This window comes from Lissotriton vulgaris, unplaced genomic scaffold, assembly GCF_964263255.1.
Source record: "Lissotriton vulgaris unplaced genomic scaffold, aLisVul1.2 SCAFFOLD_650, whole genome shotgun sequence".
Taxonomy (NCBI): Eukaryota; Metazoa; Chordata; class Amphibia; order Caudata; family Salamandridae; genus Lissotriton; species Lissotriton vulgaris.
Window position 1 is genome coordinate 346085 of NW_028245951.1, and position 20498 is coordinate 366582.

Consider the following 20498-nt stretch of genomic DNA (forward strand, 5'->3'; position numbering starts at 1 on the left):
CTGGGGGAGGCAAGTTTCTCTATGGTAGAAACTGGACAGGCTGTATTGTGTGGTGTTTTTTTGGTGGAATTTCTAGTTGGAGTACTGGACAGTGTAGCCTGTGGATATAGGCTGCATTATTTGTCTTTAATTCTCTCTTAAGTGTCTTTGCAGTTTCTGCATTATTCTGACAACTTAAGAGATTATTTTTGATTGCCGGGGTCCACGCACATGGGCGGGACTATTCACTAGATTATGACTATAACAGAGAAACCCCTACTACAGAACTGGAGTTACAGGACAGAAACTACTCCTTCACAGTCAGAACAGGAATGATGACCTCCTGCATTGCCATAGTACTGCATGCCAGGTTACACATGCATCTGTTGCAGGAATGCCTACCCCAACAGTGGTCGCAGGTGGAGGGTCATTGGGACAATCTAGTGTTGATTGGCTGCCGCACTTGTCGCACTCTACTGTGGTGGAACGCCAACAGTCTGTTGTAGGGGAGGGCTTTCCTCGACCCATGACCGCAGAGGACCATTCGGTGGATGCCTCTCTTACTGGATGGGGTGCACACGCACATGACCTCTCTGTCCAAGACCAATTGGAGCCCAGACACCAGGGCCTCCTATCAACCACCTGGAACTAGTGTTGAAGGCTTTCGTACCTCACCTGATAGGCAAAGTTGTTTTTCTCAAAACTGACAATATGACAGCCATGTGTTACCTTCAGAAACAGGGGAGCACACGCTCTCCACAACTCTTGCAGTTATCTCAGAACATTTGGCGGTGGGTTCTCTGCCACAAAATCCATTTGTTATAGGAGTACTTCTGGGTATGCATAAATATTTTGCCGTCCTTCTTGGCAGGATGCAGCAACAAGTCCACGAGTGGGAACTCCACCTGCAAGTGCTTATTCAGTACATCCAGAGATGGAGTTTTCCAGAAATAGACCGGTTTGAAACGGGGGAAAATGCCAAATGCCCAGACTTCACCTCCAGGTTCTCAAAGTCCAACTGAAAGCACTCTTTATGATCTTATCAGGGATATATGCCTATGCTTTTTCACCTCTCCCTCTCCTACCTTTTGTGATTTGGAGGCTTTGGCGGACGTCCCTCAATCTCATCCTGGTGACTCCCATATGGGTGTGCAGCACTGGTTGATGACACTGCTCAAACTCTCTGGGGCTGCACAAGAGGCTCCCCAACCAGCTGTACCTTCTCACGGAGAACCATGGCGAAATCGGGCACCCAGACCCCAGCTCTCTCAACTTTGGGATCTGGTTCCTGAGGTCATAGATTTTGGGTGCCTTAATCTTTCACCTGAATGCATGAGCATTCAAAAGGAAGCATGCAGATCGAACATCTTGGCCTGCTCTGCAGCTAAGTGGAAGCGGTTTGTGTACTACTGTCTCTTGCAACATTGATCCTTTCAAAGCTGCAGTGCAGGACATTGTCTGCTTCTTACTCCAGTTGCTGGTTTCTGGTCTAGCCTTCACCTCAATAAGACTACACCTGGCTGCTGTGCCTGCCTTGTTATGGACTAGACAACACATCTCTCACGTCCGGATTCTGTTCATTAAAGCTTTCTTGAAGGTTCTTAAGAGGGTCATTCCTCCTCTGGTCCTGCCGGCCCGGGCACGGAATCCCAGCATTGTACTTACAAGACTCATAGGCCCTCCATTTGAGCACCTCCACTCCTGCCCCCTTCAGTTCCTCTCTTTGAAGGTGGCATTTTTTGTTGCTATCCCTTCACTCAGGCTTTTCAGTGAACTGCAGGCATAACCCCTGTAATAACCCTTCTTCCAAGTTCTCAGGGATAGAGTTGTCCTCACCAACATCAAATTCCTCCCTAAGGTGGTCTCTCACTTCCACCGTAACTAGTTGTAGAAAGCTGGCTCGCTGTCATAGTGTACCAAAACGAGCTACACTGGGAAGAGTGTCCAGGTAACCCCTGTTGGTTTACAGATGCAAAAATAGCACTAAATGCTTTATTTTGTGGTAATGTGGGCAAGCAATTTAGGCTTATCATAGATTAGTACTAAGCATGTGTTGTACTCACAGAGGAAATAAAGGAGACAAACACTCTAGAATAAATCCGGGACCAATTTAGAAAAATACGTTGTGATACCAAGAACTTTATCAAGTAAGTACGTTTTTAAATATTGATTTTACCTGTAAGTAAAATGTTCACTTAAATAAGTCTTTATGCTGCAATGATTTCCTATGGGGAAAAAAATACATATGTGGTGTATAGTTATTTAATTCAGTTTCTGGGGATTTCCTTCGGGATTTAGAGTTGAGAGGCCAATGTTCAAAGTACCACCAGCAGTTACTAGTTACCTTACCAGTGGAAAGAATGGGATACACCTAGAAACATGCTGCAGAGGGAGGACAAGTCTGGGAGCTCCCAATGGAGGGATGGGGGTCACAAGGGTTCTGAGAGCAAGGGGGCAAAGTCAGTTCTCGGCTACCTGGGCTGTGGCGCTCGGGTGCAGAGTAGCTAGGTTGGCTGGGCTCTGTGTGGCAAATGCCCTCGGAATTGTTGGGTCTCGCCGATTTAAGGGTGCAAAAGTCAGGACAGCTGGGCCACTCTGGAGGTGGGTCTCTGTGGTGCTGACGTCCCTCGACAGCTGCTCGGTCTCTGTGCTGTTTGTCCTGACTGGACTTAAACAGGCCTTGGTTGCTACAAGAGGTCCAGTACCCTGCATATTAGTGCTCTTGGGCTCCGGTCTGTCCTGGTGTACATTCTCTCGGTGGAGGGGGTAGATCTAAACCTTAGGAGCACAGATACCTCTTCCTCTGGACTACTACGTCAGGCTGTCCAGGGAGCCACAACACTGTGAACCGGACAGTGCATCATCAGTGCCTGCGGACTGCAGGGTAGTAGCTCCTCTACTCAAAGGGAGATTGCTGGCAATTTGCGAAGGGCTGGCAGTCTACTGGGGTTCTTGGCAGATGCTCAGCTGCAGGACAAGTCACTGGGGCATGATTGTCAAGACTGGTGCAGGCAGGGTTAGGTGACAAAAGTCCACAGCAAGTATTCAGTCTTCATTTTCTCGCAGTTTTTCTTTGTCCTTCTTTTCTGGATCCGTCAAATCCAAGTTCCTGGCTTCAAGGGAGCCACTTAAATACTCAATTTGGAGGTTAACGGAGTGTGACAGGTAGGAGCCAATGGGCTACTTACCTTTAGGACGACTGCACTCTGGGCATAACCCAGACCCAGTGAACCTGATCCCACCAAAAATCAAGACGGTGGAATACTATTTTTCTTGTTCATATCAGGTAGCCTACCTGGGGTGGTATTAGCCTGATAGGTAACACACCTCCTTGACTAGCAAATATTCCTGCCTGTCCTGGTACCAAATGGGGTCCAGTGCAGGGTGTGGCATCTCATAAGACTGGGGGAAGCCGGCAGCTCATATCAAAGATAGCAGAGGCCTTTGAAGCCTCCTGCCTTGATATGTTGATTACTTAGCCATCCTGCTTGGAAGACGTGACCACTCCTCCGGCTTATCAGGCTTTGTTTCTGCCCTCAGAGAACATGGGCTCTCTCCTGCAGGGGGGGGTCAGAAACCTGTCTGTAGTGGCTGGCAGTTTCCTCTGCATATGCTCAAGATGGCTTCCCTGTGTACTGGCAATGTCCAAGAATCGACATGGGCATTACAGGGGCAAATCTGATCATGCAGACATGTCCTCAAATGTAATTTTAGGCATCCTGCCTTAGGGGCTGTAAGGCCTGCTGTAGGTGTGATTTACTTATATTACATGCAGTATTCGTAGGTATCACACGTGGGAGCTTTGCCATGTTGTCTCTTAACTTTCTCTGTACCATGTCACTCAGCCTGCAATGGCTGTTTGCATGCGCCTGATGAGGTGTCCCTTAGGGTGGCACAATACATGTTGCAGCCCTTAGGGACCATCTTTAGTCTCCCTGCCCTATATACCAGGGGTGTATTCACTAGAGCTGTTCAGGGGGGTGCTAAAGATGTTGCCAGTCGCTGGAACAGTTGCACAGTTTTAGCGAAAGAGATATTGCACTAGGGACCTAGATAGCAGGAACCCAGTGTACTTCTGTCAAAATTGCATCAAATACCAGGCAAAAAGTGAGGGTGACCATGTCTGAAAGGGGCACTTTTCTACAGCACTACATTGAACTCCCTGTCTTCACCACAGCCTGATTTAGCTGTGAAACTGTCTCTCCATACTTTGAATGTAAAATGAGTCCTCACGTACTAAGTTGACAGAACCAAACCATTTAGGAAGGCACGACAACCCTTAGTTGCTTTCTCCAAACCTTATTAAGAGGAGGCTCTATCCAAGTCAGGCATTGCCAGATGGATCATTAAATGCATCCAGACATGCTATGCTAAAGTTAACAGTACTGTGCCCACTCCTAGAGCTCATGCCACTATGAAGAAAGGAGCTTCTATGGCCTTCCTGGGGAACATCCCAATAGCTGACCTTTGCAAAGCAGTTATTTGGGCCACACCACACACCTTCAAAAAACATGACTGTTTGGATGTCCTAGCCCACCAACAAGCTAATGTTAGTCAGGCAGTGCTCTGTACACTTTTTTCAGTCTACTACAACACCCAAAGGCCAACCACTGCCTTTTGGGGGAGAGTGGGGTACGGTTTTACAGTCTTTGCACAGCATGTGTATCTACCGCCACACGTGCCTCGAACAGAAAATGTTAACCTGTTAACATCTGTTTGTGACATGTACTGCTGTAGATTCACATGAGCCCACACTCCTTCCCGGATGCCTGTGGCCGTTGCAGTATCCTTTACTGTCTATTTTCCACTTTCACATGGATATTTCTCTGTATATGTATTCGCTTCACTTCACACCATGCGTAAAACAATCTAACCATGGAGACGATGACAATGTGCATTACCAGCAAGAGGAGTCACTATACCTCGTGCTTCGAAAGACTTCTTCATAGAAAAAGAACTTGCACACATCTGGGCCCAACACTAAATGGTAGGAGTTTACTCAGCATGCGAATCTACATCACGACATGCCTCAATAGGCACTTACAGGGTAATATTTTCCTTATTTTCTACTTTTAATAGGCAACATGGTTAAGCACTTCCAACTGTAATTATGCTAATTAAAGTTTCTAAATTGATGGGTGTTAGACCTGGCATCCATGGCTTGGTTTCCCCTGACTTTTTGCATCTATCTCCTGTATTTTAGACTGTGTGCTGGATTTAGTTTTTACTGGTTTAGGTACTCTGGGCACTTTTGCACTACTGATAAGCCCCTAGTAAAGTGCAATGTGTGCCTAGGACCTGTACATCGAATGCTACTAGTGGGCATGCAGTACTGATTGTGCCACCCACCCCAGTTGCCTTTCAAATGTCTCAGACCTGCCACTGCAGTGTCTGTGCACGCAGTTTTTAACGGTCATGTCGCCCTGGCAAATGCACCCACTTGCCAGGCCCTAACCTTTCCTTTTCTTACATGTAAGTCACTGCTAAGGTAGGCCTAATGTACCCCCATGGGCAGGTTGCAGTGTATGTTAAAGGTAGGACGTGTACTGGTGTGTTTTACATGTCCTGATTTTGAAATACTGTGTATTGCGTTTTTCACTATTGCAAGGACTAGCTCTCCCATTGGCTATCAATGGAGCTGCTGTGTAACATTTTACAAGTTTAACTTTCAACTGGGAACAGCTACAGATTCTGAGTTTAGGCTCTCAGCTCAGAGTGTAATAGCACATCTTTTTGTAAAGGTGGTTTTTAAATTGTGTTTGAAAATGCCACTTTTAGAAAGTGGGCATTTTCCTGTTAGCCATCCTGTGTGCCTCTGCCTGCTTGTGGATTCACCGTTTGGTTTTAGACTGACTGGGGCTGTTTGTGCATTAGCTCCAGACACTCCCATAAAGGGAGCAGAGGTGTGCCATATGCTGATGGGCCATCCTGGGTTAGAGTGGTGGGAGGAGTTGTCAATAACACCTGAATAGGCTGTGGCTGCTCTGCACAATGCTGTCTCCACATCCTGTAGTTAAACTGGACCAGGGAGGACAGGACTGGTTTTAATGAGCAAGAGAGACTTTCTGAACAAAGACTTCAAAGGGAAAACATGGGTATAAGTATTATACCTAATACCCCAGAACTTAAGATTACTTCTGGAATCAAGAGGCGCCTCTGCCAAGACGAGCCAAAGAGCTGTGAGGAGGAGGCTGCCCATTTGCTGTCCGTTTGCTTTGCTGGGTTGGCCTGTAGTTGCTGCTTCTACCAAGGGGAGAGGACAAACACCGGACTTTGCTGTGAAACCTGCTTGATGAATCTCCAAGGGCTTTTGTGCACTTGCCTCCTGTTCTGAAGTCTCATAGGCACAAAGGCCTCACCTACAGCCTTCTTGAACTCCTCCGCTCTGTGTTCTGACCTGCCTGGTGGTGCCTATTCCAGTACTGGGCCCCTTAAGGTTGTTCCTGCTACTGAAAGCTGTGAAGAACTGAAGAAATCTGCAAAATTGATGCTTCGCTGTTCTTGTGGCTAAATTTCCTTGCGCAGCACCGCAAAACGAGAAATTCTGGATGCACAGCCCCGTGCGGCCGACGAAATCAACACAGCACCTGCCAGAAAAACCGCTGCACACCGACTCCAGCGCAGGCCCCGCTATGCAGCTAAAAGAATCATCTGAAAGAGACACGTTAGTGATAGATTCCTTACCTTAGAATATCCCCAGGCGTCAGACTGGATCCAGAAACTTTTTGCGTAGCAATACCCCTGCGCGTCGGTAGGCGTCGTCTGCGGCTCCGTAGTCGGCGTCGTGAGCGCCGGAGTGACGTCGTCGGAGTACTTAGACGCCGCCCATGCGCGCTGACGTCAGTTCTTCTTTTTTCCGCGCCAGCTAGCGCAGATCCGGAAGAAGCTCTACCCCCAGTCAATTTTTGACTGAACATTTTTGATCTTTTTGATCTCTTTTTTGTCGAGTCTTCGACTCTATCGGTGCCAGGGATGCCCGGGTTCAAGCCTTGCACGAAGTGCAATCGACTGATGTCGGTCACGGACCCCCATCGCCGGTGCCTGAAGTGCTTAGGCCTCGACCATGATGATCGGACCTGCTCCGACTGCCGGGCCCTGACGTCGAAGGCTAGGCGGGAGCGGTCCCGCAAGCGACTCGAGCTGAGGCAGTCGGCCCCGCGCCGCTCCAGGTCCCGGTCCCACGGGAGGTCGAGGGACAGGTCGCGAGGTCGGAGTCATCGGAGCTCCGGAAGTGGACACCGATCGTCTGGTTCCAAGTAACCAGTTAAGAGGCATGAGAGGTCGGAGCGACGTCATCGATCCTCCGACCCACCCCGACGCTCGCACGATGCGGCCGGGGGCTCGGGCGACACCGCCCACGCGGCTCCGTGGGAGTCGCTAGCGTTGCCGCCTGCCCCACACCTTCGGGTCCCTGGGCACGGCGCGACGCCGGAGGAGGTCGAGAGGTACCTCATGGCCATGAGGGCCCTCCCTCCTCAGTCGGTTCCCGTGGCGCCTTCGGGCCCAGCGGTTCCGTCTGGAAGTCCTACCGGGTCGGGCGCTTCGGCCCCGACGCCATCGAGTGCTTCGGCCTCGGCGCCGCCGGCGACTTCGGTCTCGGCGCCGCAGGACCTCGCCGGATCCAGTTCCGGATCCGGGGCGTCGCCGGTCGACCTTACGACCTCGCCGGCGCCGTCCCCACGGGTGTCACCCCCGGCGTCCACTGTGGGTGCCGCCCCCAATGTTTCCTGCGGTCCGACTCAGGCGCCGGAAGGGTGCCGCTGGGTGCCAATTCCGTCGGCCTTTGGGGATTTTTATCTCCACGAGGAGGCCCTGTCTGCTAATCCTGGTTTACAGGACACAGGTGACGAGGAAGATTGGGAGGGGTCCGAGGACCCTCTGGCACTAGATTGCCAGTCTCACCAGGACTGGACATATGAGCTTGGGGAGGCCAGTGGTCTTGACACTTCGCCAGACACTGGATTTAGTTCCCCTCCGACTGTGGCTTCGGAGGCGGGCTCTACATATAGTGTAGTGTTGACGAAGGCAGCTAAGGCCTTAAACCTTAAGCTCCCCGTTGCGGCCGTGAGGAATAACCTCCTCACAGAGGTCCTCAAACCGCAGTCAAGCTCCAGTGAGCCCCTGCTGCCGTTCAATGAGGCCTTATGTGACGTTCTTGTGGGCACTTGGTCCAAGCCCGCCACAGGTCCACCTGTGGATAGGAACGTGGCCAGACGCTACTGCCCGGCCCCGGGCGACCCATGCTTTTTGTCCACCCACCCCACCCCCGAGAGTCTGGTCATCCAGGCCTCAAACTCCCAGACCGCATTCCCGTCGGCCCCGCCCGACAGGGAATCCAAGAGACACGAACAGTTTGGGAAGAAGGTTTTCTCGTCTGTTAGCTTAGGGCTGCGGTCTGTGAATACCGCCTGTCTCTTGGGCCGCTACACCCCCACTCTGTGGGACACGGTTGCGGAGGTGCTGCCACAATGCCCGGAGGAGGTCCAGGCTAAAGTCGGCCAAGCCCTTGCGGAAGGCCGAGATGCAGCACGCTTTTCTATCCGGTGTGGGCTGGATACAACGGACTCACTGGGCAGGGCGATGGCAACGACAGTGGCGGTTCGACGCCACGCCTGGTTGAGGTCCGCCAACTTCTCGGCCGATGTCCAGGCCACCCTCCTGGACATGCCGTTTGATGGCCGTCGCCTCTTCGGCGACAAGGCAGACCATGCGCTGGAACGTTTCAAGGACCACAGGGCTACGGCCAAGTCCTTGGGCCTCACGGCCCCACGCTAGCAATCGGGTGCCTTTCGCTCCTTTCGTGGCCACAGATGGGGCGCCCCACCACGTACTGTCAGCCACGAGCCGTAGAATGTCCAACAGCGCGGTGGCGGACGTGGAAACCGCCGTGGCGGCGGTCGGGGACCACGGCGAGGCCAGTCCACACCTCCCTCAGCAGCACCTGCCTCAAAACCTTCCAAGTTTTCAGGCCCATGTGACGCCTGTGGGAGGCAGGGTTCGCCATCACCTCTCCCACTGGCGCACAGTCACTTCGGACAGGTGGGTGCTGCAGATTGTCTGAAGGGGCTACTCCCTCCCCTTCGAGGCATCCCCTCCATCCATGCCACCGCGTCTCAGGGGATCACTTGCAACTTCTGCAAGAGGAAGTCACGGCCCTCTTGGCCAAGAGGGCCATCCAGGGTCAGAAGTAGGGTGTGGATGTTACTCCCACTACTCTCTGGTGCCCAAGAAGGGCAAAGGGGGCCTACGCCCTATCTTGGACCTACGGAACGTCAACGGCTTCCTCCGGAAGGAGAAGTTCAAGATGCTGACTTAGGCTCAGGTCCTGGCTGCCCTGGACCCGGAAGACTGGATGGTAGCGTTGGACCTATAGGACGCTTATTTCCACATCCCCGTCCTGCCGGCCCACCGGCGTTACCTGCGGTTCACGGTAGCCCAAGAGCACTTTCAGTTCACCGTGCTCCCCTTCGGCCTTACCAGCGCCCCACGGGTGTTCACGAAGGTGATGGCGGTGGTCGCAGATCATCTGCGCAGGCAGGGGGTATCAGTCTTCCCCTACCTCGACGACTGGTTGTTGAAGGCGGGCTCGCCCCAGGTAGTCGTCACCCACCTCCAGACTACGGGCGACCTCCTGCATTTGCTGGGGTTCTCCATCAATATGCCGAAGTCACACCTGTGCCCCTCTCAGAAGCTCCTCTTCATCGGAGCGGTTCTCGACTCGGCGCAGTTTCGGGTTTACCCACCCGAACAGCGGGTTCGGGATATTCAAGCTCTGATTCCCATCTTCCAGCCGTTATCCTGAGTCTCGGTCAGGTTGACGCTGCGGCTTCAGGGGCTGATGGCCTCCTGCATCCTTCTGGTGCATCACGCCAGGTGGCGGATGCGGGCTCTGCAGTGGGACCTGAAGTTTCAGTGGGCCCAGCATCAGGGCAACCTGTCCTATCATGTCTTGATCTCGGAGGGCACTGCGAGACAACTGCAGTGGTGGCTCGCGGACCGCGACTGGGTCAGTGGCAGATCCCTCTCCCTACCCCACCCGGAGCACGTAGTTGTGACGGACGCGTCTCTCCAGGGCTGGGGAGGCCATATGGGAGAGGCGGAGATCAGAGGCCTCTGGTCTCTGGCGGAGTCCCGGCTCCATATCAACATATTGGAGCGGCGGGCGATTCGTCTAGCACTGAAGGCATTCCTCCCCTCTGTTCGGGGGAGTGTATTACAAGTGTTCACCGACAACACCACCGCTATGTGGTACTGCAACAAACAAGGCGGAGTGGGGTCGTGGGCCCTGTGCCAGGAGGCTCTGCGCCTATGGCAATGGTTGGAACATCAGGGCGTGACCCTGGTGGTTCAACACCTGGCAGGCTCTCTGAATGCCAGGGCGGACGAACTCAGCCGTCGGTGCATGATGGATCACGAATGGCGTCTGAACTCGGACGTGGCGCAAGGTCTCTTTCAGCAATGGGGAGAGCCTTGGTTAGATCTATTCGCCACAGAAGAGAACGCGCAATGTCATCAGTTTTGCGCGTTGGAATTTCCAAGGCGGCACTCGCTCAGCGACGCTTTTCGTCGCGAGTGGAGCTGCGATCTGTTGTACGCCTTTCCGCCTATACCACTTCTGCCCAGAGTGCTGAAGAAAATCAGGCGCGACCGGGCCCAGGTTATCCTTGTGGCTCCGGACTGGGCACGAAGATACTGGTATCCCGAGCTACTCAGCATGTCAGTCGATCCCCCGATTCGTCTGCCTCTTCGGGAGGACCTTCTGTCGCAGCAGCAGAGGACGGTGCTGCACCCGAACCTGTCCAGTCTCCACCTACAAGCTTGGAGATTGAGCGGCGACAGTTGAGGCCATTTGACTTGCCTCCTGAAGTCTGTGATATCATTCTGGCAGCCAGGCGTCCCTCCACAAAGTCGGTATACGCCTGCAGGTGGAACAGATTTGTGGCATGGTGCACAGCAAAGGCTGTGGATCCTCTGCACCCCTTTCGGAAGTGCTGCTCTTTCTTCTTTCTCTTGCCCAGCAGGGCTCTGCTCTGGGCACTCTTAAAGGGTACCTTTCGGCTCTTTCCACCTTCTTAAGGCTACCTGATCAGCCTTCTTTATTCAAGTCCCCCATTGTAAGTAGATTTCTGAAGGGCATCACACACATGTTCCCTCCTGTTCCCTTTGTGATGCCCCAGTGGGACTTGAATCTTGTTCTCACTTATCTGATGTGTGCTCCCTTTGAGCCGCTACATAACTGTCCTCTCCGTCTTCTCACATTGAAGACTGCTTTCCTGATCGCCATCACCTCTGCCAGGAGGGTGAGTGAGCTCCAGGCTCTTTCTTGTACTCCACCTTTCCTATCTGTTCATCCTGACAAGGTGGTGTTGCGTACACGACCTTCCTTTCTGCCCAAGGTTGTCACGGCCTACCACATCGGGCAGTCCATTACTTTGCCCACCTTCTTTCCGCCTCCGCATCCCTAGAAAGAGGAAGAGAGGCTCCACCGTCTGGATCCAAAACGTGCGCTCTCCTATTACATAGACCGCACACGCCAATTCCGGGTGGATGACCAACTCTTTGTTGATGTACTTTGTGTAAAAATCACGAATCCATAGATTTCTGTGGAAAGAATTGCTTGAAAACTTGTAAGTCATAGTTTGAGTTGTGTATGTTGGATTTTTGTCTTTTTGGTTTAGATAAAGATACTTTATTTTTCTAAACTGGTGTGGTGTCCATTTGTAGTGTTTTCACTGTTACTATGTGTGTTTTGTGCAAATACTTTACACATTGCTTCTGAGAAGCCGGTTTGTTCATGCCACGCTACCAAGGGGCTGAGCAGGGGTTATCTAGGTGTGTAACTTCCTTATCCTGACTATAAGAAATGATCCCTACTTGCACAGGGTGCATACCACTGCCAACTAGATCCCCATTTCTAACAATGAGCTTTTTTGGTTTGTCTAATAAATTTATATACATGTTTTTTGGACAGTAAGTACTATGAACAGGAGTAAGCGCTGTATCCAGTCAGTTCGGTCCGCAAGACACTGGCATCACGCAATCGAGTGACTTACTGTAAATGTGAGACTGGAGACAATGGATTGCATTTTTAAAGAAAGGTGTTGGTTTTGTTTTCCCCATCATCAAAACCAATCCATCCCTCACTATTTTCCTAAAGATGCTTTATAGCTTTACCTATCATTACAAGTTAAGGAAGTTTTTTTTATTCTTTTGTGCATACCTCAAGAAACATACAAATAAACAGATTGAAAGAAATGCATAATTTATTACATGTATTTATTTTCTCTCCCCCCACCCCCAGAAAAGGCAAAGAGAATTTGAGGAATATATCAGAGATAAATATATTACTGCAAAGGCTGATTTTAGGACACTTCTGAAAGAGACCAAATTCATAACTTACCGGTATGTACATCTTTTTTTTCCAGTAATTAAGCATTTACAAGTGTGATCAACTGCACTGCTTTCTGTATCTAGTGTGTTCTAACATCCATAGAAGGAAGAAACATGTTTTTCTGTGATATTTGTATTTTTAAAAAGTAGAAAATATCCCTTTTGTCTTTTATTATCATTATATAACAAAGGACCCAGGTGTTATAACTTTCACTTTTAATAAAGTGATTATCTTCCACATTTGTTTACCTTAAATTGTACATACAATTTAAATCCTGCATCAGAGTCTGTTTGCAAGCCAAATGTATTGTTAAGCGTCCAGTGCACAGCTCTGGGATGCCGCTATATTTGGCTCATGCTGAACAGAAACTGAAACAAGCAATAAAATGTGCTCTTTGAAAGAAAACGTTTTAGGTATGCACTTTTCTCCTATCAGTTTGCATTTTGGTCTTAAATGCACTACAGTTGTTCTCTTGTTTGTGTAACTGGTTGGTTAGAATTCCGGACCTAACCAAATATTAGTTTGTTACATACTTTCATGTTAGAAACTTGTAATTACTATAGAAACCTGTTCCCTGATACATTACTGTTTTTAGTACATGGGTATGTATAACATGTATTAAAAAGTGATGCTAAGGCCTCAGGTTGCACCATTGTGCCCATTTTTGAGAACCTTGTATCACCCTGTGGTGCCTTTGCATTTGAAAATGTGTCTCTAGCCAGTTTAACATTCCTTTATTTTACCTTTTGAGGTCTTCTTTATTTCATGTTTATACTGAGCTCCTTTTATTTGGTACTCACTTTTAATGTCCATTTATCTTCAGGACAACTCTCTGCTGGCCATTCTTCAAGGATGTATTGTTATCCCTCTGTCGGGCTTGTGCCTTATACCCGAGAGCCTTCCATTGTCATTCACTAATTTGTGACCATATCTCAACACATTCCTTTAAGTGGATAAGATTCCTTAATGCGAATTCTGCCTTGAAACTGATGATCTGCCATAGGCAGAAGGGACCAATTGGCAAGCACATCTGCACAGTTTGGCAAAGTCTCTACACTGCCTGTCTGCTTTTCACCCCTTTTGTGGCTTTCAGCGGGGCCAGCAATACCCCACCCACAACATTACGCAAGTTCAACACCTGTGTAGGGCCGTGGGCGTGGCTCCATTCATCCCCCCGTGGGTCAGGCAGCCAGAGGTCCAGTCAGTCCACGCTTCCTCCTGAAGCCTCTAAACCTTCCTAGTCTGGCTGTTTAATATCATGGGCGGCCGGTTGGTGGCAGGATCAGCCATCACCTCCACTACTGGCCAAACGTCACATCAGACAAGTGGGTTCTTCAGATAGAAGTCCTAGTCTAGATCTGCAAGCCCTCAACTACTTCCTCAAAAAGGAGAAGTTCAAAATGCTCACTCGGTCTGAGGTCTTGTCTGCCCTAGACCCTGGAGGCGTTGGATGTGCAGGACACCTATTTTCACATTCCTGTCCTGCCTGCCCATTGGTGCTATGTGTGGTTCAGGGTAGGCCACAAGCACTTTCAGTTCACAGTGCTCCCGTTTGGCCTTACCAGCGCCCCTCAGGTGTTCACCAAGGTGATGGTGGTGGTCGCTGCTCATCGGCAAAGATCAGGGGTGCCAGTCTTCCCCTATCTCAACAACTGACTGTTGAAGGCGAGCTTTCCCCACACTATGCTCACCCACCTCCAGACTATGGTGATTCTCCTGCTTTCGCTGGGGTCCACTATCAACATGCCTAAGTTGCACCAGACTGCCTCTCAGACTCTTTCATCGCAGCTGTTCTGGACACAGTGCAGTTTCTGGCCTAACCTCCCGAGCGGCTTGTCCAGGATATTCAGGTTATGACACCAATGTTTCAGCCTCTATCTTGGATTTCGATGAGAATGATTGATGCTGCTGGGCCTCATGGCCTCCTGCTAGTGACACATGCCAGATGTGTATGCATGCTCTGCAGTGGGACCGAGGTTCCAGTGGGCGCAGCATCAGGGGAATCTCTTCGAAGTAGTCCAGATCTCAGAGTTGACTGCACAGGATCTTCAGTGTTGGCTAACCAACCGCGATTGGGTCAGAGGCAGGTCCCTCTCCCTTCCCCAACCAGATCACACAGTAATGACAGATGCTTCACTCCTGGGAGAGGTGGAGATCAGAGGACGCTGGTGTCCGGAGGAATCCGGACACCACATGAACTTGCTGGAGCTCCAAGCTATTCGCTTGACATTGAAAGCTTTATTCTCTTCCATCAAGTGAAAGCTGGTTCAGGTGTTCACGGACAACACCACCACCATGTGGTATTGCAACAAACAGGACAGGGGTGGGGACAGAAAACCTTTGTCGAGATGCCCTGCGGGGCTGGGCATGCCTGGAACAACAGTGCATATCCCTGGTGGTTTAACCACTGGCAGGTTCTCTGAATGCCAGGGCAGACTAACTCAACAATCAATGCGTAGCGGATCACAAATGGTGTTTCCATCCAGACATGGAGCAAGGCCGCTTTCAGCAGTGGGGTAGAGCCTTGGTTAGATCTGTTCGCCTCTACTGAGAATGTGCAATGTCAGTGATTTTGCACGCTGGAGTTTCGAAGGCAGCACGTGCTCTGTGACGCTTTTCATTTCAAAAGGCGGTCAGGCTTTCTGTATGCCTGTCCGGCAATACCACTCCTGTCCAGAGTGCTCAAGAAGATGAGGAGCAACCAGGCCCAAGTCATTTTTGTTGGCCCAGATTGGGCATGCAGAGTCTGGTAATCCTGAGCTCCTACAACTGAGCATCGAACCTCTACTCAGGATGCCTCTTCAGGAGGATCTTCTGTTGCATCAGCAGAGAAGAGTCCTCCACCCAAATCTTCAACTCTACGCCTTCTTGCTTGGAGATTGAGCAGCGGCAGTTGTCCAATTTTGACCTTCCTCCCGAAGTCTGTGATGTGATTTTGGCAGCCAGGCGTCCCTCTACCAAGTCTTTTGTCAAATTTGTAAAATATTGCACAAAAAGGTCTATTGACCCTCTTTCTGCTTCCCTTTCTCATGTCATTCTCTTTATTTTGACCCTTGCCAGCAGGGCTCTGCTCTGGGCATGCTTAAAGGGTACCTTTTCAGCCTTGCCTGCCTTCTTGAGACTGCTAGACCAACCCTCTATTTAAATCTCCTATTTGGAACGGATTTCTTAAGGGGTTTGTACATATGTTCCCACCTGCCCCATTCATCATGCTTCAGTGGGACCTTAATTTGGTTCTCACCTTCCTGATATGCGCTCCATTCCAACCTCTGCACAACTGCCCGCTCTGGCTGCTTTCCCTCAAAACAGCCTTTTTAGTGGCAATAACCTCTGCCAAGAGGGAGAGTGAATTGCAGGCTCTGTCGTCCAAGCCTCCTTACCTGGCCATCTTCCCTGAAAAGTTGGTGCCTCGGACTAGGGCCTCTCTCTTACCGAAAGTGGTAACACCATTCCACGTGGGGCAGTCACCTTGCCCACTTTCAATGCTCCTCCGCACCCCTCTAAAAGGGGGAACGACTACACCATCTTGACCCATAAAGAGCGTTGTTGTTCTTCCTTGACCACAATAAAGAGTTCTGGTGCATGACCAACTCTTCGTGGGGTACGTTGGATCAAAGAAAGGTGATGTGGTGCAGAAGAAGACTTCCTCTTGATAGCACAATTGCTATGCTGTTGCCAAGAGACAGCCTCCTGAAGGATTAAGAGTTCATTCCACCAGAGCGAAGGCTGCGACCACAGCGTTGCAACATGGTGTTCCAGTCCTTGACATTTGTCAGGCTGCAACATGGGCGTCCATGCACACATTCACTAAGCACTACTGCCTGGACAGTCAAGTCTGCAGGATGTCCTTTTTGGACGCTCTCTCCTGCAGGACTTCCTGGTCTAAATTTGTCTGCAGTCCGTCCTCCGGGAATGGTAATGCTTGGGTATCTATTCTTAGGTAAGAAATCTGCAGCTAGATGGCTCTATCAAATGGACAAGTTACTTACCTTTGGTAATGCCTTATCCGCCAGAGACATAATCTAGCTGCAGATTCCTTACCAACCCACGCATCATCCCCGCACTGCGAACATGTTTTTAGAGTCAGGATTGATCCCTTTCAGGGCACTAGTTGTTTTAAACACACCAATGTCAGTGCACTTCATGGCTCAGGGCTCCAGATGTGGAAACTCATGAAAAGTAAGTGACGTCAACACTCCAAAGTTGCACCTATATAGGTGACGCAGACGCCAACTTTTGCACGGACGCCAACGGCGCCTATTAGCGCGCAAGGGAACTGCTTGAGCAAAAGTCTTCGGATCCAGCCTGACACCTCGGATATTCTATGTTAAGGAATCTGTGGCTAGATTGTCGCTATCAGATAAGGCGTTACCAAAGGTAAGTAACTCGCCCTTTAATGTGTGCATGACCTTACTGGCTCTTTACCTCAGCAGTTTTGTATCCTACACTGCCATGTGTATCTGAAAAAAACAGTTCTAGATTCCTTACCTTAGAATTAGCCCCAGGCGTCCGACTGGGGCCGGAAAGTTTTTCGTCAGCAGTACCCCTGCGCATCAAGAGGTGGTGTCGGTCGGCTCCGCGTTCGTCGTGGTCGCCGGGATGACATTGAAGTAGCTACTTAGACGCGCTCTCGTGCGCTGACGTCAGTTCTTTCTTTTTCCGCGCCAACCAGCGCAGATCCGTAGAGCGGTACCTCCAGTTGCTTTTTGACTGACTTTTTGATGACTTTTGTTGACACAGTTTTCGAGCCTTCAACTACTGGTGCACATCACGGATGCCTGGTTTCAAATCTTGTGGTTCCTGTAGTCGACTGATGTCGGTGACGGATCCACACCACGTGTGTCTGTTCTGTCTGGAGCGCGACCACAACCCCAAGTCGTGCTCCGACTGCCTGACCATGAATCCGAAGTCTTTGTGGGAGATGTCCTGAAAGCTCCTATAGGCATGTCAGTTGGCTCCGCGCCGTTCGAGGGCCCATTTGCAGGGGAGGTCGAGGGACCGGTCGCAAAGCCACAATCATCACTCCTCTTCCAAGTCTTCGCACTCTGGTCACATAAGTCTTTGACTTCTCCCCGTCTGTCGGCCGACGCGATGAGGGATGCAGGTGGTGCCCCTCCCGTGGCTCCGTGTGCGGTGCCTGAAGGGTCGACTCCGGCCTTTCCAGGACCTGGAGCTACCCCTGCCCTTCTTTGTCAATTTTACGAAGCGATGCATACCATCTTTGGGCAGCCTGACTCTGCCGGCGTGCCATCGCTGCCCGCTGACTTGGCTGGGGGCCCTGGGCCTTCGATACCGGTGGCTTCGGCCCAGGTGCTGCAGGGTCCCCTTGGATTGAGGCCTGGATCCGGATCGGTTGACCTTGTGACACTTACCCCGGCGCCGATTCCACCGGAACCACGTCCGCAGCCAGCGTCGGCTGTGTCCCCAGCTGACATCGACCCCGGCCTCCACCTTGATGTAGATGCAGAGCGGGACCGACCGGCGCCGACGGGTACTTTTGTGCCCTTATCCTACCCTGGCTCTTTCAGCCCAGATTGGCAGCCAGAAGGAGGAGAGGAGGACTGGGAGGGGTCTGGAGACCCTCTAACTGACCAGTTAGGCTATGAACCGACTGAAGAGAGTAACTTAGGGAAGCTAGTGGTCTGGATACCTCACCAGACCATGGCATGTTGTCTCATCTTACCGTGGCTACGGAGGAGGGAGCGTCTTTTGCTATGGTGTTGCTTAGGGCGGACGCAGCTCTCCACTTCGAGCTACCTACGGTGGCAGTCAGGACTAACCTCCTGACCGAGGTGCTTCAACCGGCGGAGAGCTCTTCGGAGCCCCTACTACCGTTTTAATGAAGCCGTCACTGACATCCTTTTGGGCACCTGGCTCAGGCCCTACACAGGGGCTCCTGTGGATAGGACGATTACCCGGCTCCGGGCGACCCATCTTTCCTCTCCCAACACCCCACCCCTGAGCGCTTGGTGGTCCAAGCTTCCACCTCCAAAGGCGCATTCCCCAATGCACCACCTGATCGGGAATCCAAAAGGCTGGACCATCTTGGGACGATGTTTTCTTCCTCCAGCTTGGGACTGCGGTCGGTTAACACTGCATGTCTGTTGGGCCGTTATTCCCACTCCATGTGGGAAACAGTGGCACAAGTCCTGCCCCAGTGCCCGGAGGAGGCACGGGCCGTACTCTCCCGTGCAGTTGCCGAAGAGAGAGATGCAGCTAAGTTTACCATCCGCTGTGGGCTGGATACTGCCGACTCACTAGGCAGGACGATTTGCACGTTGGTTATGTTATTTGTTCTTCTATAGCGCTCAAATCACCCGGGGGCACCTCGGCGCTTGACTAGAACTGTTCCCGTGATTGAAAGTAGACCAAATGAATTAAAAAAGAAAGGCTTTTAGCTGTTTCCTAAATGTGCCATAATTTTCAATTTTACGAAGTGGATCTGGTAACTCGTTCCAGTATCTTGGCGCTAGATACGAGAAAGCTTTCCCTCCAGTGCGACATAGCCTTATACGTGGAACTTGTAGGAGACCACGCGTCCCAGACCTCAGGTTTCTGTTGGGTACATGTTTGACCAGTCTTTTTTGGAGGTATTTGGGACCTTTTCCATTTAGTGCTGTGTAGGTGAGACAGCAGATCTTAAAAAATATCTTTCTCACCGCTAGCCAGTGGAGTTCTCGCAAGAGGGGCGCCGATGCAGAGCCCCCTGGGCGATACAGAACCATCCTGGCTGCAGTGTTCTGAATCACCTGCAGCTTGTTCAACAGGGTTTCTTCTACCCCTGCCAGTAAAGCGTTGCCATAGTCCAACTGACTAATGACCATAGCTTGGATCACGGTTTTACGATGAGCGGTAGGCATGAAAGGGAGGATTGTTCGCAACAGACGCAAGTTATGATGGCATGAGCTGGTTGTGGTGGCAATGTGATCTCTCATTGATAGGGACTGATCTAATTTAATCCCTAAGTTTTTCACAACATGAGTAGGCACTGGAGCTGCTCCCAACTGAGCAGGCCACCAGTCGTCAGACCAGCTTGCTGTGGCTTTGCCAATTAACATTATCTCGGTTTTGCCAGGGTTCATTTTTTTTTTTTCTCGTTTTTTTTTTTTTTTAAGTATTTTTATTAGAATTTTTTTTTTTAGTAGGCACACGTATGGCATTACACAGAGTACTAATACATATGCTGATCAAGTATTGAACAAATTATAAAGAGAAATTTATACAAACAGATACATTGATTACGGTACAGTTTACAAAAATGAGAAGAAACAAAAAACCCTATATAACAAATTACATTGACTTAACAATTTAAACATATCTAAAGGGGTTAAATCAGTTATAGCTTTCAGTTATCCTCTCTTTCCATTGATGAACTGGTTCCCATATTTTCCTTCCCAACCTCCTTTCCCTTCTTCCCTTTCTAGCATAGATGCCTTTTTCTAAATTAAAAAACCCCAGTAGCAGGGCAATCCACTGTTAAGTTACTGGAGGTATTTTGTCTAGCCAGGCTCTGGCGATCAGCAATCTATACACCGCGATTGCTACAAACAGAAATTCACGATGCATCCAGGGTTCAACTGGAGACAGTTCTGCGTCATCCAGCTAGAGATCTCAAGCATACCTCTGGCAAACCTTGCTTTCTCAGCAACTAAGTCCATACCAAACGAGAACATGAGCTAAGTATCATCAGCATAAGAGAGGATCTCAAAGCCCAGTTGTTCCGCTCTCCTAGCTAGTGAGGCCATATAAATGTTAAATAAGGTAGGACTTAGGCAGGATCCCTGAGGGACACCTCTGTCTAAACTGATTGCCTCAGACCTGTATGGGCCAAGCATGATAGTTTGTGTCCTATCGGAAATAAAGTTCCGCAACCAGTTTAAGGCTGTTCTTTGGATGCCACACGACTCCAGTCTCTCCGCTAGCATTTCATGGGAGATGGTATCGAATGCTGCGGAGAGATGTAGAAGTATCAGGATAGCCGATCTGCCATTGTCTGTCTGTAGTCTAAGCGAGTCCGTGACTGCTAAAATAGCAGTCTCCGTGCTAAAACCCTGTCAGAATCCTGATTGTGATGGATCTAGTATGTCGTTTTGCTCCAGGTAATGACTCAATTGTTTGTTTACCTTAC

At 50.4% G+C, this 20498-nt stretch overlaps 1 protein-coding gene across 2 annotated transcripts in view; it reads left to right on the forward strand.

Annotated features, from left to right (window-relative positions):
- LOC147666208 (transcription elongation regulator 1-like) overlaps window positions 1-20498 on the forward strand; it is a 377596-nt gene that overhangs the window by 325481 nt on the left and 31617 nt on the right. For both annotated transcript variants that reach the window (XM_086949207.1, XM_086949208.1), the window contains one exon: window positions 12281-12381. In XM_086949207.1, the coding sequence (XP_086805333.1) occupies window positions 12281-12381 (101 nt within the window). The remainder of the gene's footprint in view (window positions 1-12280; window positions 12382-20498) is intronic.